Genomic DNA, 18,245 nt, shown 5'->3' with positions numbered 1-18,245 from the left:
GAGGGTGAGTTCCCTTTGTTCCTGGTTCCTTTCAAGGTTTCATACCCTTGTTAACTTAAGGATTCCTCTCACCTCTGGCATGCTGATCATCTACATCTCTAAATCGACATCTGGATATCTATAATGCTACTTTGTGACAACGTCTGTTAAAAGTGCAACTGAAGTGAACTGAATTGAAACTAATTAATAGGCTCATTTATCCTTAAGTACAGAGTAGATTAAGTTTTACCAAAGGGTGGAGGGATGGGTCCATATGGGCGCAAAGGAAAAGGAGGTCTGTAGGAATCCATGTGGGGTGGCCTGAAACAAGTGTCGGGTCCAAAAGGAGGCCCAGGAGGAATCATGGGTGAATGGCCGTTGGGTGGTCGCATCACTGGAGGAAGTGGGCCGTTCACTGGAGGAAGTGGTCCACCCATTGGTTGGGGGCCATAAGCCTTTGGATGAGCATTTGAAGCTGGGACAGGAGATTCTCTGATAGGAGATGGGAGAAACTGTCCCGGTCTCTGGGACTTAGAGATCTGGAAAAAAGTGAACAGTAGATTTTTTTTCCCTCAGATTATATCCAATTTATAGCCATTTATAACCTGAACTAAGCACATTATACCTTCACCCATGCACTTAAAGACCCCTTAGCAGACTACCACCAGTGAACACTGTGTTAGACATCCCACAAGCCTCAGCAATAAAATCTTACACCAGTGAACTCAAAGACTGATTTTCTTGCAGTCAGAATCAGCACACATTCAGCATCGTTGGGTAACAAACCACTTTTCATTTCTAAATTTTTAGTTCTTAAAGCAAAGAGGTACAAGATACAGAGTGAATTAAGATGTTGGGTCAATTGGACAGTTTAACTTAGCATCATTTATTTATTTGTTTGGCCTGATAAATGAAACTTGTAGCATCACCTAAGAAAAGAAAAGATTGAATATCATCATCATCATCATCTCTAGCCGCTTTATCCTTCTACAGGGTCGCAGGCAAGCTGGAGCCTATCCCAGCTGACTACGGGCGAAAGGCGGGGTACACCCTGGACAAGTCGCCAGGTCATCACAGGGCTGACACATAGACACAGACAACCATTCACACTCACATTCACACCTACGGTCAATTTAGAGTCACCAGTTAGCCTAACCTGCATGTCTTTGGACTGTGGGGGAAACCGGAGCACCCGGAGGAAACCCACGCAGACACGGGGAGAACATGCAAACTCCACACAGAAAGGCCCTCACCGGCCCCGGGGCTCGAACCCAGGACCTTCTTGCTGTGAGGCGACAGCACTAACCACTACACCACCGTGCCGCCAAGATTGAATATGAATTCTGAAAATGCTAAAAAAAATCCAAACCATTCCAAATTTTTTTTTAATAGTCTACCATGTTCATTCTACAAAATACTGATTAATCTGGAGATGATTCCTGTAATGTAAATTAGATTTTTTGATGCCACGAACAAGTATGTTACAAATAAATTTTTAAATGCATCACTGAGGATGAATGCAAAATCCTAATCCACTAAAAATGACCAAACGTGTCATTAAAAATGTTCGTCAAAGTGCAAGTCATGCTTCTTGAAAATAAGCTTCTTTCACATGTAGTTAGTAAACATCTTTAGGATTTCAGAAATGTATCATGCATTGGGAATTTTGTTTTGATTTAAATTCAAAATGTCCCAATTTATCTGAATTCACCCTTTATCAGAGACAGAAAAAAAAAGCATTTGGTTAATCGGGCATCCACAAACGTTCTGCAAAATCAGCAACCTGCCATTCTGAGTTTTTGAATCTGCGTAAGCTATAAATCATTCACACATTTTTATTTTTACATCCCAGCACTCGGGCAAAGTACTCACTGCCTCTGTAGGATCAGTGGAGGCCTGCATTGTGACCTCGGCTTTTGCATCTATTGGAGCCATTTGCTTTTTTTTTTTAATTAAAGAGGAAGAAACATACAATGACTATGAAGTGACTGGTTTCCTCAATATAAAAAGTTAACACCTGTTCAAAAAGTATTAAAAAACAAACACAACCCCCCCCCCCCCAAAAAAAAAAACAAACAAAAAACATCATGAAATGACCAGCACAGGTAACTATCATGGATACTTACAGCTCCATCCTGTGTTGTGCAAGGAGATGAGGTGCGGGGGCCAGACAGTTCTAAAAGGGGAGAAAAAAAATTATGGTATTTTCCTTATTATTTACGTACAAAGGGAATTCTGAACGCGAGATATTGCTTACCTGGCCGAAATGGCAGTGGATGTCCAAGGTCAGTGGAACGGCCAAGGCCGTCCAGGAGAATTCGAGGTCCTAGAAAAGTGAAGGTGGGTTTTGTTACACATCTGATCACCACAGTCACCATACTGTCAGCACTGTTCTGTGCATCTGATCACAAAGGATGTGGCACCAAGCATTATTGTAAATTAAATCCTTTTTAAAGGAGAACTGAAGTCATTTTTAACTTTGCTTTATTTCTTAACCTGTTATTCAATTATGTTTTCGGTTTTAGTAACCGGATATCGTGACTCGTATTGGCAACTAACTGCAATTAAATATTATACTTATTGGCCTATTCGGTTTTTAGCCGTGTTGAATTTAGTTCGTTTGGTCCACGGTAGGCGTCACTTATCCGTGCGATCTTCACGAGACTTGTGCGAGGCTTCGAAACGTGAAGTGTCAGCGCCGCCATTTTGAAAACTGTTTTCCAAACGAAGTATTGCACAAAAACGAGTTTAAATGACGATTACTGCCTACTTTTTTCAAACTTTCCTGATTGCTATCAAAACCAACAAAACTTCCGGCTTGATTACATGGTTACTCCTGGCTGCACGTATCAAATTCAAAATCACTAATGCTAGCCTACAAAGTGCTTACTGGGTCTGCACCTATTTACTTGAGTGCTCTAATAAAGGCTAAGGTTACTCTTTCTCAACTCTGGATATCAAAAGAACGCCATCTGGCAGTTCCAGCACCGCGCACAAGACAATCCAGACTCTTTTCATGTGTTGTCCCACGCTGGTGGAATGATCTACCAAGCGCTACCAGAGCAGGGGCATCCCTGTCTGTCTTCAAGAAACTCTTGAAGACTCAGCTCTCCAGAGAACACCTCCTGTCCTGCACTTAGACTTTACACCTCCCCTCCTCTCTATTGCACTCATCTTGCACTTGATTCCACTTTTGTATTCGCACTCTAAAGCTCCCTTTAGTGATATTTCTTTTAAGACTTCTTTTATGTATCTTGATTGTTCATTTTCTTTTTGTAAGTCGCTTTAGATAAAAGCGTCTGCTAAATGAATAAATGTAAATGTAAATCAGCATTCGAAAGAGGGCACGTGTGTCTTTTGACAACGTTGGCAGATGTTGGTCACTTTGATTTCCGCTGTACGTTTTACTTCCATCCTACGATGTCTCGCACAGGTTTCAACGAATCTCATTTAAGGCCATTGCTTTGACATATGGACTGATATATTACAGAGCATATTTCAAACACTCATAACTTGCTATAGCAGTGACAATAGCTATCAAAAATGCATTCCTATATTTAATAAAATGAGAAATAGAATTTTGATGATAAAAAATATTTGTCTTCAGTTCTCCTTTAATGCTAGTCTGTCCAATTACTTTTGGTCTCTTAAAAAGCAGGGGAACACACAAAAAGTGCTCCAATTCCTACACCCGATTTGGGCGCAAATACTTTCAGATGAAAGCTGAAAGTCTGCACTATGCACTTATTTTATGTCAATCCCATTCCCCAACATACTAAATTAGTAAATATTTTTTCAATGTCAGGTCAGACACAGCCAATGACAATGCAGAAAGCACAATCATGACAACACAGTATGTTTTAGAGTATTAGTACATGACTTTGTTGAATACTCCATTCACCATTGCTATGGACCACGTCATTAGCATAAGCAACAGTGTCATTTTTAAAATCAATAAAATCATTGTGTCAAATTATTGATTTCTCTAGTCAGCAGTAGTGTAACAAGTGTGAACTTCCGCTTTGTGTCAGGGTCCTGCATCACACTGTCAGGGTCCATTTCGCAATAACGACCGTCTCGCTGTACATTATCCCTTACGTAAGGGTCGTCCTCCTGATCCAACAGCAACATGCATTAAAATCTTTTAACCTTTTACAGTTAGACTTGGAAACTTGATGTGCAGGGATGTTTTGGCTCTAGACTGCTCAACTTTTGTGGATGTGGCATTTCATTCCTCCAGTGTGTTCAATGTACAAACAGCTTCCAAAAACCGCATAATATGGAAGTGTGGCAGTGGGGGCGTGGTCAAGCATCGGTCTGTGACCGGAGGGCGGAGTCAGGGAAGGTATCAGGCAGAATCACTGCACCTGATGTTAATGTGTTTGTGTGTCTTCCCCAGTGACCGCGCCCCATTTAAGGAGAGAGAGCGAGAGCAGAGGGAGCTCTCTCCCCAACCCGACGACTGATGTGTGTGCGTGTGTCTGAGAGAGTGTAATGCTGAAAAGTGTCACAATAAAAAGAGTTTTGTGAACTCAGTTCTGGCCTGCCGTCCTTCTGTGCTTCACCCACCCATACGACCTGTCACAGTGGTGCTGAAACCCGGGACAAAAACTACACGCCTTATTAAGTTGTGATTTGGGGATGGACATTTGACCTCACAGTAATCTTGACCTGGCGAAATTACTTGTATTAGCCTTGGAGATATTGTGTTCACAAGGTTTTCGGACAGACATATGACCTCACAGTGACCTTGACCTTAGACCTTTTGATCTCAAAATCTAATGAGTTCATGTTTGTCCCAAAGCGCACAAATCAGTGTTTCCGCTATGTACAATTGGCTGCGGTGGGCCGCCGCACCTTGATTTTTGCCGCCGCACCTTCAGGAATTCCTGAGGGGGGGCCGTGGCCCGGGTAACTTTTTGAAAATTATTTTTGAAAATTATTTAAAAAATAGGCTAAACCAATATTTTTTGACGCTGAGCGGACTCGAGCCTGGTATGAACCGCTCCAACGCGCTATAATGACACCAATCTATCACCAGCCAATCAGGAGACTTAATCAAACGCATCTCCCGCCCACTTGTGTCTGCGTCTGAGACGTTGAGTTTTCACAGAAGGAGGGAAGAAGTTGACTGAGGTAAGACTGTGTGATAAATTAACGAACGAATAAGAGAGGAATTTCAACATATAGGGCTTAAGTTTGTTACCGTTAAATAAGCATTGCTTGTACAGTAACGTTATGTCGTTACAACGTTGACCCACTTTTAACGTGCCGAGTACCGACTGTAGCCGCTAACATGCTAATTAGCTTACTGCCAAAAGTGCAAAGACCTTAAATTGCTCTGTGTAAATTAGAAAATGGCGCAACTTCCTCTGTAGCCGTCAACTCAACTTGTCTTGAGTTTTGAGCCAATCACAACAGGGCAACACTGTGGCCTGAGGTAAAACATGATAGTTTAAGTTTGTTTAAATTACAAAAATGAGTTCTACACCCAATGACTGTCTCATATACTCTTCATATACTCGTACTGTTTAAGTAATGCAATAAAACGAATCTTTAAAAGTGGTATTTACTCAAACTGTTTGCATAGAATGAACTTTGGGGTTAACAGTGTAGTAGCGTTGCAGTGTTCTGCAAATTTGCAATTTAATATTTCAGATCTTGAGACATGAAAGTGCTATTTTAAAAAATAAAAGGTCAGAAATGTTTTCTTTGTCTGTTTTAGTTGATTTTATTTCCTCAATAATTTTCCTTGATTGAGAAATCGGTCTGGGCTCTTATGGGTTAATCAGTAGCCTGCATGCTAGTATATGTTCCATTTACAGTCAAACATTTTGATGAACTCCAGGCTCAATTTTGATTAATCAAAAATCTGCGTAGTAGTACAGTCTGAAGATGCTCTTGCACATTTGGTGTCAATTGAACAAAAATTATGGGAGGATATAGGTTTAATAAGTTTTACAATTTTTGAAGTGAGTGATGGATTGATAAGTTTAGATGTGTTCAATATTTTATCTTCAGACTTAATATTGTAGATGTTTCTTTACCTGCTTGATAGTTTTGACCGGGACTCCAATCTTCCTCAGAAGAGTCATTAGTCCTTAAATTAAATTCATTATAGACATGAACTTAAAATCATTGTTTTATTTTATGGCCTCGGTGCCCTGGCTTTTGGCCTTCGTGCCCTCGGCATCAGCAGAGCGTTCGTTTTCCACACTTCGTCGACTGAAATCATACCTCCGATCCACAATGACACAAAAGAGACTGAATGACTTGATGAACTGCCATATTCACCGTGACATTCTGGAACAAACTGACATGACCGCCATCGCAAAGGAGTTCGTGCAGGCCAATGACAGACGCAGGCAGGCCTTTGGGAAGTTTTTAGGGTAAGTCATTGGTTACTTCTATTAGCACCGCCGAGTGCAGTGCTTCCTCTGTTTTCAATGTTTCTATACTGCATTGGTACTGATACAAGCAAGTTGTTTAAGTTGAGTTAGCCTACTACCGAGGTGCTTTTGTTGTGTACTGTTGGCTGTTTTAGCATTTTATTCTGCACAGTTATGTGCTGGCATGTTGTGGGCTAAAGTCATGACCGATGGATTAATCTATGTATAGCCTTCTGTGCTGTTGGCTGTTTTTATCCTCGTACTGGGGTGGGACGTCTGAGCGCAGGTTTTGCCACCGCACCTTCAAACATTTTCTAGGGGAAACACTGCAAATGGTGAAAGTTTGGTGAAATTCCTTTCATTAGCCTTTGAGATATCGCATTCACAAGGTTTTGGGATGGACGCACGCACGGATCACAAGGTTTCGAGACGGACGCACGCACGCACGGACGACCCGAAAACATAATGCATCCTGCACCTTACGGTGGCGGAGGCATAAAAAACATTGAATTAGAAGGTGTGTCCAAACTTTTGACTGGTACTGTTTACATATGATATAAAAATCAGGCGTTAACCTTGACACAGTCTGAGTCGGACTCCTCAGTTGTTGACTTTAACTATGGGATGTGCCAATCCAAACAGCCTCACCCGTCTCACTAAAACTGTATGTGGATTATTATTACTGGCAGCAGTCGTCAGGGGTGGACTTACATAGGCAAGGTGGCTCTTTCGTCGTTGCTATCTGCAGCAAGAAATGGTACTTGGGAAACTTGGTTTGGTACACAGAGGTACATGGTCTGAAATGTTTGGGAGCCTCATTGTCGGCTTGCCGTGCTCTCATGTGATGAGCTCCAGCTTGAATCCAGGTCTTGAAGAACTTTCTGGCTCTCTCCTTTTAGTTATGCTGTCATAGTTAGTTGCCGGAGTCCCTGCTTGTACTCGGTGCAATATGTATACTGTTCCTACTTATTCAGATGACATTGGGCATACCTAACCACCTGTGTTTTCTTTCCCTCCCCCCCACCCCAAATCTGTCCCTCTGAGTTACATGGAGTCAACAGGAAATCTTTTGGTGGAGAGGGTGGAGACCTCGACTGGCTATCGTAGCCTGCAGGGAATCGGCCGTCAGACTTTCTGTCGGTGAAATGTAACTGAATTGTCTTGGCCAGCCCTAAGGGTCCCATCTGCATCTCATCATTGCTGAGGAGTGTGCTCCCATCACCCAATCAAGCATCCAGCCAGAGCAGGTCATGATATATTTACCATATTAACATGCCATTGTTGTGTGTTATGCCTGATGTAAAGACTCTCGTCTCTGCGAGCCTACCACACAGATTTAATACTTGTCATTTTTAGGGCATACCTAACAACGTGTTTTCTTTCTCTCTCCCCCCCCCCCAATCTGTCCCTCTGAGTTACATGTTGATCCTGGGATTGAGATGCTGGCCTCTTCTGCCCCTCGGACCTGCTTGATCCATCCTGGTGCCCTGTGTCTGGTCAGAGTTTTATCGCACCGCTCCTGTGAAGGACGGCCCCATGAGGACAGTTCAGGGTTATACCTGTTAAAACTATTATAGTCAGGTGTCTGTTGTTGCCCAAATGAGGATGGGTTCCCTTTTGAGTCTGGTTCCTCTCGAGGTTTCTTCCTCATGTCGTCTGAGGGAGTTTTTCCTTGCCACCGTCGCCACAGGCTTGCTCATTGGGGATAGATTAGGGATAAAATTAGCTCATGTTTTAAGTCGTTCAAATTCTGTAAAGCTGCTTTGCGACAATGTTTATTGTTAAAAGCGCTATACAAATAAACTTGATTTGATTTGACTTTACAGGACTGGACCCTTTCATACCTCCTTTTAGTCCCACAACTCAAATACTCTGTCAGTAGCTTCTGCTCTCAAAATCCTCCGTGTGCATGAGTGCTCACTCCAGAGCTTTACGATTCACAACACAAGTGTGTAGACTTGCTTTGGCTGGTCTTCCAGATCAGAAACCCACTGCTTTGCTTCATCCAACACGCCATGCTGATACATTTTTTAAACCTCTACGGTTTTGTATCAAGCCGAGCAAACACCAATCAACAATACATACACACATACTGCATCCTGTATGAAACTAGCTTCCTCACAGAAACGGTATTTTCACCATCTTGCTCAGGCTTGCTCTCATCAGTGCCTTCCAGCCTGACCAGTAACTCTTCCACTTTATTTTGTAAATATATCGGTAACATGAATTATTTTAGGCAACAACTACAACAAACGGAGAAGGAAATGCAAGCTAAGGAACTGTTTACTCTTGGTTGTTAGTACTGGTTTTGTGTGTCTCCGAGTAAACAGAGTAAAGCCTGGGTCATAAAACAACTTGAGATGCCATGTCCGAGCATTTTCATTCCAAAAAATAAAAAAAGTATAACAGTACTCACAATCTCTCTGTATAATCATGTTAATAACGATATTTGAATCATTTGATATTTAAAAGTCATATTGACAATCTGGACATTTAAAAAGCCATGACATGTAGACATCATCGTGATAGAAAGAATAAGATAAAGAAAAAAAAAGTGGGGGTTGTTATAAGACTGAACTGGAACAGAAACAGATAAAACAGCAACTCACCGAAAGGCTCACTCCTTCGTCCCACAGGACCAGATGGAGGACGTCCAGGATCTTCTATCATTAAAGGGGGAGAAGGAGCACCACCGCTCACAGGGGACGGCCCGTACGAATCCCCTGTTTAAAAACAGCACGAACACAATCGGTAAAACTGAATTCAAGCATTTACTAAAACTCAGCAGGCGAATAAAAACAAAGCAGAACCAGAGAATGGCTGCTTCGTGACCGTTCTTTCTATTACAACGATGCCTCTGAGAACAAGTTTGTGTGCCTTTTTTAATAAGCTACAAGAAAGCAGACAGGAGCATCATTAAAAGAAGAGGAATGATGAGGGGGATGAAAAGTGGAGCTCACCTCTCTGTAGAGGGGCCATGTGACGGTCTGGAGGACCCGATTTGTACAGTGCATGCTCCAAATCTGACATTTTGTCACTACACTCGACAATCCTGAGAAACAAAAGAAGCTCATGAGATCAGATAGAACATATTATGCCGACTGGTTACAAGAACAAGTCCACTCTCACCAAACTCCACTCACTTCTGACGCAGATTAGCACATTCTCTTCTCTCTTCTATCAAGGCTCGCTCTGAAGCGCGGGCTTTTAACTGAAACGCACAAAAGGAAGCTCATATTCTGCACCAGCACTGCACAGAAGACAAAAGACGTGCATCTTCAATACATATTTCTTACCCAGTTCTCATGAGCCTTCTTTTCCTGAACAGCAATCTAAAAGCAGACAAATTGGATAAGAGAAAATTCACAAGAATATATGGGAGCAAAATCACTTCCAAAATGAAGACAGACGATATCCCAATCACATACATGTCAACCCCTTTGGGCGTCCACCTGTAGTATCAGAGGAAGAAAGCCATAAAATCAACATAAAATCCTTATAGCCTTCGAATCGCACCAAGCTTTTATTTTGATGTACATTTGTACAATACACATTTACTGCTATCCTATTGTTCATAGGGCAGGCTGCTCCCACTCCAAAGGAAAATACTTTTTACAGACTCAGGGAAAACGCTCAAACTCCACTGTCTGTGCACTGTCAGTCAGTCAAAGTGTAGGCTGCTCCCATTTCAATGGGATACTTTTCACAGAGACCATTTTTGTCCACAGCCAACTTTTCATATAGCCAGAGAAAGCACTCAAACTTCACCATTTTTGTCCACAGTCAGTCATGTTTACATATGATCTTGATTATAAATCACTGGCAGACTTCTTTGCCAGCTGGAACTGCCTTTCTGTGGGGGTGATGTCACAACAGAAGTCTGTGTTCAGTTTGCATTGCAGTAGTGCAGTAAGGGTGTCTGTGCCCAGGTTTTTTCTGCAGTCAGTGTGGATTTTCCTGACCTGTGAGAATACCCTCTCACAGTCTAGTCTGGCTAACGCAACTTCAAAGCTCTGCGAGCATTTGGTCTGGCAAAGATATTAAGCCCAACCGTTTCCCAAAGCGCGTGGTTGACCCGCCTCCCTGAAATGCCTCAGTTTGCTACTGGTCGAAGCCAGAAAAGGCTGTGACGAAGCTTAAACCAATCACATCACTCTGACGTATGTGACGCGACGGAAACTGCTACCAGCGGGGCTAACTGGTAGATTAAACTCTTACCGAAGCCGGTCAGGAGCAAGATGAAAACGTCCTTCCTTTCAATAAATACCTCCAGGGCTGCTCTTTGCTCCGTTTTCAATGAGAGCTTCCTGTTGAATGCTTTCAATAGAGCATCTACCGCTGTGTCAAAGGCTTGCCGCTGCTCCATGTTCGTAATGTTTCTAGTGAATGAAGCGCTTCCGGCATAGATTCTGTAAACAATCTATGGCTTCCGGTCGCAGTTCTACTATGTCACTGCCTTGAACACGCCTCTACCCAGGGCCGTTGGAGATGCTCAAAGTTGATTGGCTCCCGATTTTTCGGGAGCTTGGAAGAGCTGGAGATAGCTTGCCTTGCCAGACTAATCTCGCAACAGGCCCCCGTGTTGCGTCACACTTAGGATGGGCGGGCCCAGGCTACTCACAGTCAGCATTGCTGCGAGGTAGACACAGCAATGCCTCCGTAGTTTTTCTCAGGTTTGGAAATCTCTCCTGTCCGCATCTGCGCATGACCGGAACGAGCAAAGTCTCGCAGTCGCGATACTGCACGAGGCTTGAGGAATAAACATCCGGTTTCACATAGTCTGGGTTATCTGCCCCTGCATACACGCTGGTCTTTGTCTATAAATCGAGCTTTTGTATGTTTTTGCGACGATCAGCTGACGATGTTCAAGTAAGATACACAAAATAAATTTAGGTCAGAAAATACTGAAAATCCGTAAGACTTTGTTTATACGCCCGTACGCCCTTGAAATGAGCTAAAATTAGGGCTGTGTGATATGGGAAAAAAATGAATATCCCGATACATTTTCTCCATTTCACGATATACGATATAGATCTCGATATATTTAAATCTCCTCTAAAGGACCCCATGAAATCTAACTTTTACTCTTTACTGTTTTCACTACAGTCCCTGCAGATTAAATAACATTCTTGGTTAACTTTACAGGTGGTTTTCAACAACACATTTTAAATGGTCATGTTCGTGATTAATCACAATTGAATTGAAATAAGACTATTTTTATTCAACAAAGATGTGGCACAAACTGCAAAAACAATCTTGAAAATTGCAACAAAGGGGCAACACAATACAGAGCTGCTCAGAGCTCAAACCAATAAAGCGCAAGCTCAACACTGAGAAAGACATTCGGCCTAAATAAGAAACGTGCTCATTCATTAAATTATTTTAAAAAATAGATCTCCAAGCTATTAACCTGACTACTGAGAACCACTGGAACATTCACAATAGAGAGAGAGATCTGCAAAACAATTTTTCTCTTTGCACACTTTTGAACTGAATGTTTTCTGGCTCTGCCTCTCAGATGTGTAGAATTCTGGCTGCTGCCTTTCGTGATGACAGGGTTTTTTTTTTTGCACACTTTACAAACCGGCATTTGCTGTTCCACGTCCTCCTCGCGATATCCAAAAAAATGCCAGATGACTGACCCCTTACTAGTTATTTTAGGAACCAATTCGTCCGCTTCCATTTTTAATTTGTCGCTGAAATTGACAGAGCTTACACGGTAGCCTATGCAAAATCAGCGATTGCACGAACTGAGTCAGCACTGTAAACCGGAACCAGGAAATCTTCCCGCCGGCAGTGTTGCCAGATACTGCTGACGTTTTCCAGCCCAAAATATGCTCAAAACCTGCCAAAACGCACTCAAAACCGCCCAATCTGGCAACACAACCGAAACTAGAAAATCTTCCCGGAAGTTCCTTTCAGCACCGAGATGTCGCCCGGGATTGGTTGGCGAGTGCGTGACGTTATTGTTTTCTTTACCCTTAGGCAGACTCTCACGTTACTGCCTGAGGGACAGAGAGAAAACCACCGGGAAAGGTTTTAAACAAACACGAAATGAACGCAAGTCGGAAGATGACCATAAAATACTCGATAGTTACGATATAATAATTTTATGTATCGCACACAGAATTTTCAGCGATATATCGAGTATATTCGATATATCGCACAGCCCTAGCTAAAATCCGCATAATTTCCAGACAATCCGTATAGGTTGACATGTATGCAATCAACACACACAAGCGCATTCTAAAACAAGCAAGCACCTTACCTCGGCCTTAAGAGATCTCTCGTTTTGCTGCATTTCTTCCTGCATGTCCTTCACTTTCTGCCTCAGGCAGTTCAGTTCCTCTTCAGCTTGCAAAGCTCGGCCATCCACCTCCGAGAGCTTGGTTTCCTTTTCGTGGCGCTCCAGCTCTTCCTGAGTTAATTTCCTGGGATAGGAGCATAAGCATCAGGAAATGAAAAGAAGAATGTCCAATGTTCCGGAACGTCCCTCACGGTTACCTGAGTCGAAAGTCGCTGAAAACCTAATACACTGCAACCCCACTATAACGAACTCCTCAGGGGACATCCAAATAGTTCGTTATACTGAAAAGTTCGAAATACTAAAATGGACCCCTGTGGCACACCACTCACTCTTGCGTAAAACAAGATCAAAATGTGTTTAATTTATATTTACACTTAATTCACTTACACATTCACAAAGTAAAGGAAAGAAGTCACTCGTTTCAAGGTCATAAAAATAATGCGAATATTGAAACTTTCATTTAATGACAGTATGTGTGGCAGCGAGGGCGTGGTAGAGCGTCAGCTGTGAACAGTGAGGAGTCGGGTTGAACCAGTGGGTAACACGATGAGTTACACCTGCGTCGAATTACTGGCTGTCTATTAATAGGTCTGTGTGTGTCTTTCAGATGGTTAGTAATAAGAGAAAGCAGAGTTCCCCCACACGCGCGTGTGTGTGTGTGTGTGTGTAAAACCTAAAGTTACTGAAAAGATAATAAAGATTTAAAAGAAAACAAAACCCAACACAACACGGACCTTGAACTGTCGCGACTGTCTCCCAGTTGCTCTTGCCCCAACATACACGCCCTTACAGTACGATACCAGTGTCCCATCTTGCTGAAGAAACTTGTAAATGGGTCTGTCTCAGAAACTGGGTACTGTGGGGGAACCCCACTAAATATACTCACAGTCAATAAACTATACGGTTTTGAATGGTGATGTTGGTTTTAATTTGAAATAAAATGATGAAAGAAATAATACAGATAAAACTAAATCTTTGATGTGAATATTCAGAATTTACCAACAATTCTGCAAATTTGTAGAAAAATGGCGGCTTGATCTGGGACATGATAAACGGTTGACTACATCGCATTCCCTTAAAAAGGTCGTAGCCCACTGAAAAGTCTACAGTTATCACTAATTGTATTTTAAGTTGTAACTTTATCCACCTAAGGATTGGTGCGCTCACAGAATAATCATAACCGTAATAAAACATCATGCAAAATATTTGATCACCGTTGCAACTCCATTTTCCGCAAACGCAATCCCAATACGATCGTGTGTTTTGATCTAAACGGAAAGCCTCAGGGTCAAGGTCACGACCTCACCAAAAGTAGGAATTTAAAATCACTACGCCATATAAACATTTAGTTATAAACCTGCGATTTTGTTTTTTAAAACGAAAGCTGAAAGTTCGGTATAGAATATGTCTCTTACAGAATATGTTACGATGGTAGCTGGTCTTGTATGAATTTCTGAGCTATAAAATGAGTTGTGGTCTATTTTTTACCGTAGCGTGTTATTTGTGTGTGGGGAAGGACACACATTAACAATTTGCATGTGTAGAATGGAATTTTCCACTCCAACAGTTAAAAGTTGATTGTGCTTCCATTTGCGGTCTTTCTGTTACGCGGGTGATCTGTTCGGACATCACTGAAAAGGTGAGTTTTGACAGGTTTATTTTGTTTTAGTCTTGCAATAAAAGGCAATAGAATGTTTCTTTTTCATCTTACTTTCATATTTCATAGTGTTTCCATATTTTTGGCCAATATTTTGCAACCATGGTCAATTTAGATCGAACTTTTGATAGAATCTACGGCCAGTCATTTTGCCCCGCCCCCGCCTCGCGCTCCGTCCGGTGCGGTAGTGATGTCCCGTTGCTCGCGCGCCACAGCAGAGACTCACGCGACCTTCAGCCGGTACAGTCGCTGTTCTTTTACCACCGCCGTTATTCTCATCTTTCCGGTGTGTTCTTGATTTTTCCATTGTGTCCTGTTTCACCATATCAAATACCCAAAATGTATCATATTATTCATATTTAAGTGAATAATCAATTCAGTCATCAGAATTTGGCATTTTTAACCCAAGCAATCAAAAGGAGGAAATTTATTCAATATTTTCACTCATCTGTGAAGGGCTTTAATTCTTCATGATGTAGTTATTTTATATGTAAATCAACTTTACAAAAGCATTTGAATTGTAAATCAAAAAAATTTTCCACAGTGGAGGCCAGATAAAGCAAGACGCTATCTATATTCTTATTAAACATGACAAAAGAAACATTGAGTGTTAGGTAAATGCAAAAAAAAAAAAATTAGAAAATTTATTTTTTGACCATAACGTCCCAAATGAGAGACCAGTTTCTGAGATGGACCCAAATCTGAACTATTTTTCTTTGATGACTTAAATGTCCATGTCACTATTGCAGTTCACGGAGTTAAAGGATCACGAACGGAGGCGCTGATTTCTTCGTCCGTTAAGGAAATGACGGAGGTTACTGGTGTATCGTTGTCAATGTCCACCCACTGACTCACCATGTTCTCTAAATCTTCACCATTCAGTTCATTCATGTGTTGCAAATCACCGATGAGGTCAGCAGTCATTGCATCCTTTCATCACCGTTCTCGATAGCTGTTAGTGACTGACACCTAAGCGAGGCTTGTTAAGCCTTTGTTTCATGGCATCAACATGTATTATAAACCTGATTGCAGATTTGATTAGTTATGGTTTGTCTGGGGGAGGGCGCGAACGGCTCAGCGATTTTTTTTTTAATTTTTGAAGACGCGGACTCTGTCATTAAAGGCAGGGGACATGAACTTAGTTCGTTTTATGCGGAAGTGCGTAGAGTTTGTTATAGCGGGGTTGCAGTATAGATGGATATTAAACATGAACTACATGAACATGAAAGTCTTTCTTGGCAGATGAGCCGATGTCTGACGAGGCCTCTCCTACTCTCTGTAAACTGGAAATGATAGAAATGCCCATTTTCCTTTTGGTTCTGGATGATTCAACCATTTAGAGTGATATTTTAAAATGGAAAATTGTGAAAAGGGAAAAATCCGACATCCTAGTACAAGCCTACTAGACGGTATAACAACAACAATAATACACAAACATGTATTGGCTGAAATAATGTTTAATTCAGCTATTCGTGGAATTTTTTGGATTTATAACCAACTAGCTGAGTGGACAAGCTTACTTTATACAACTGTAATAAAATTAACACAATGGGCTGCATCATCTCATCTCATTATCTCTAGCCGCTTTATCCTGTTCTACAGGGTCGCAGGCAAGCTGGAGCCTATCCCAGCTGACTACGGGCGAGAGGCGGGGTACACCCTGGACAAGTCGCCAGGTCATCACAGGGCTGCACATACAGACACAGACAACCATTCACACTCACATTCACACCTACGGTCAATTTAGAGTCACCAGTTAACCTAACCTGCATGTCTTTGGACTGTGGGGGAAACCGGAGCACCCGGAGGAAACCCACACGGACACGGGGAGAACATGCAAACTCCGCACAGAAAGGCCCTCGCCGGCCACGGGGCTCGAACCCGGACCTTCTTGCTGTGAGGCGACAGCGCTAACCACTACACCACCGTGCCACCCGGCTACATCATGTTACATTTAATGATTAACTGTAATGAAAGATCATAAATGCATTGCTAATCAATATATTTGTAGATCTGAACATCAGTTCGGTATAAAAATGGATCTTTTGACTTTTATTAAAAATTTTCTTCAGTTAAATAATGCATTACATTTGGTCATCCAGATGCTACCACCTCCAGGCTTCACAGTTTGGATGGTGTTCTTCAAATTAAAAGCCTCACCCTTTTTGCACCACACATTTTATTTTTGCAATACAGCTGTCTGTACAGATGCTCGTGGTGGAACCTTCAGTTGGTTTGAAATTGTGCCAAATTATTGCACTGGCTCTAAAGGTACATCCTTTTACAGCCACAAGTGGGCTCTCGGTTAGCTCCTAACCAGAATGTCAAGGATGTAGTAGCAGGGCTTTCCCCTGAACAAAAATATCAGAGAGGTGCTACTGATGCAGAGCCTAGCCTGTAAAGGCCGGCTGTCTGGGGGCATGCTCCCCTGGAAATTTTTGAAATTAGAGGAGACTTCAAATGGTGTGTTCTGGTGGCATCTAGGGCTGATTTAGGCACAATTGAACATTATTAAATTTGCTAGGCTTTTTTTTTTTTTTTACCTTTTTAAATAAAGTCTTAAGATGGTAAGCCTAGAGATGCTGATTAACTTCGTCCATCAGTCAATATTAGGTCAATCATATTAAAATAATAACAACTATAATAAGTTACTGGCAGATATTCAGTTTCAAGATTGTCTACTGCCAGTACCGGCCAACTGCTTCACCTGGGACACAATTATTTCTTTTGCACATCAGAACCACACTCCACAGCAACTGAGCATATTGTGCAATGGGAAACCCCCGTGTTGTTGTATGCTAATGCTGTACACATAGTGTGCTATATTTAATCGCTCACATGCGTCTGAACTGACAGCAACAGTAAATACGTGCCGTTTTGCCACGTAATCATGAATGGATCTAGCATGAAATGGGTCCATGCACGTGACAACGTCTTGGCTACTGAATACGGCCCTGATACTAAGGGTGTCTAGCGTACGTACGTACTTGAAATGCTCAGTGATTTTGGGCAGCTTCATAGCACACCGCTTCATTTTCCAATTCCAGGATGCCAGAAACACACTCGTGGTCAAATCACGTAACAGCGCCATCTCATGACCAGCACCTAGAACACGTTTTTATGTATGGCTGCGAATGGCAGTCAGTGCACGCAGCGAAACCCTTTATTTTCACTTCCGGGTTGAGTACCAGGAAAGTCTAGACCTATATATATTACAATATCTTTGTATTTCTATAGTTATTACTCATTTTCAGAGGGAAACAGGAGATATTTAGGTGTGGAATGTAAAGGTTTCATGAAGAAATTAAGTAGGGGGTGAAGCAATGTGTATGATACCTGGGCCCAGTGTAGCAGGGGAGGTTTCCCTTGTTGAAATAAATAATTTCATCATCTCATCTCATTATCTGTAGCCGCTTTATCCTGTTCTACAGGGTTGCAGGCAAGCTGGAGCCTATCCCAGCTGACTACGGGTGAAAGGCGGGGTACACCCTGGACAAGTCGCCAGGTCATCACAGGGCTGACACAGACACAGACAACCATTCACACTCTCATTCACACCTACGCTCAATTTAGAGTCACTAGTTAACCTAACCTGCATGTCTTTGGACTGTGGGGGAAACCGGAGCACCCGGAGGAAACCCACGCGGACACGGGGAGAACATGCAAACTCCGCACAGAAAGGCCCTCGCAGGCCACGGGGCTCGAACCCGGACCTTCTTGCTGTGAAGCGACAGTGCTATCCACTACACCACCGTGCCGCCAAATAAATAATTTATTAGTATTAAAGCTAGACTGCCTATCAGATTTTTCAAGTTTAGGTTATAAAAAGAATTTTCCCCCGACACCCAGTTATTTTCGTTTAGTGGACGGAAAGCTACTGAATTTGAAATCACTGACTTCCAATTTTATTAGT

The 18,245-nt window shown here is 42.2% G+C and overlaps 1 protein-coding gene across 3 annotated transcripts in view; it reads right to left on the bottom strand.

Moving 5' to 3' along the window:
• mia3 (MIA SH3 domain ER export factor 3) overlaps window positions 1-18,245 on the bottom strand; it is a 78,617-nt gene that overhangs the window by 3,987 nt on the left and 56,385 nt on the right. For 2 of the 3 annotated variants that reach the window (XM_060914156.1, XM_060914157.1), the window contains exons 19-27: window positions 12,637-12,799; window positions 9,665-9,700; window positions 9,512-9,579; window positions 9,329-9,420; window positions 8,978-9,091; window positions 2,237-2,305; window positions 2,106-2,155; window positions 1,852-1,917; window positions 230-518 (exon numbers count right to left, since the gene is read on the bottom strand). In XM_060914156.1, the coding sequence (XP_060770139.1) occupies window positions 230-518; window positions 1,852-1,917; window positions 2,106-2,155; window positions 2,237-2,305; window positions 8,978-9,091; window positions 9,329-9,420; window positions 9,512-9,579; window positions 9,665-9,700; window positions 12,637-12,799 (947 nt within the window). The remainder of the gene's footprint in view (window positions 1-229; window positions 519-1,851; window positions 1,918-2,105; window positions 2,156-2,236; window positions 2,306-8,977; window positions 9,092-9,328; window positions 9,421-9,511; window positions 9,580-9,664; window positions 9,701-12,636; window positions 12,800-18,245) is intronic. The other variant, XM_060914158.1, reaches the window with a different exon arrangement.

This window comes from Neoarius graeffei, chromosome 2 (assembly GCF_027579695.1).
Source record: "Neoarius graeffei isolate fNeoGra1 chromosome 2, fNeoGra1.pri, whole genome shotgun sequence".
NCBI classification, from domain to species: domain Eukaryota; kingdom Metazoa; phylum Chordata; class Actinopteri; order Siluriformes; family Ariidae; genus Neoarius; species Neoarius graeffei.
Note: the sequence above shows the minus strand (reverse complement) of the source record. Positions and strands in the feature narration are given on the sequence as shown.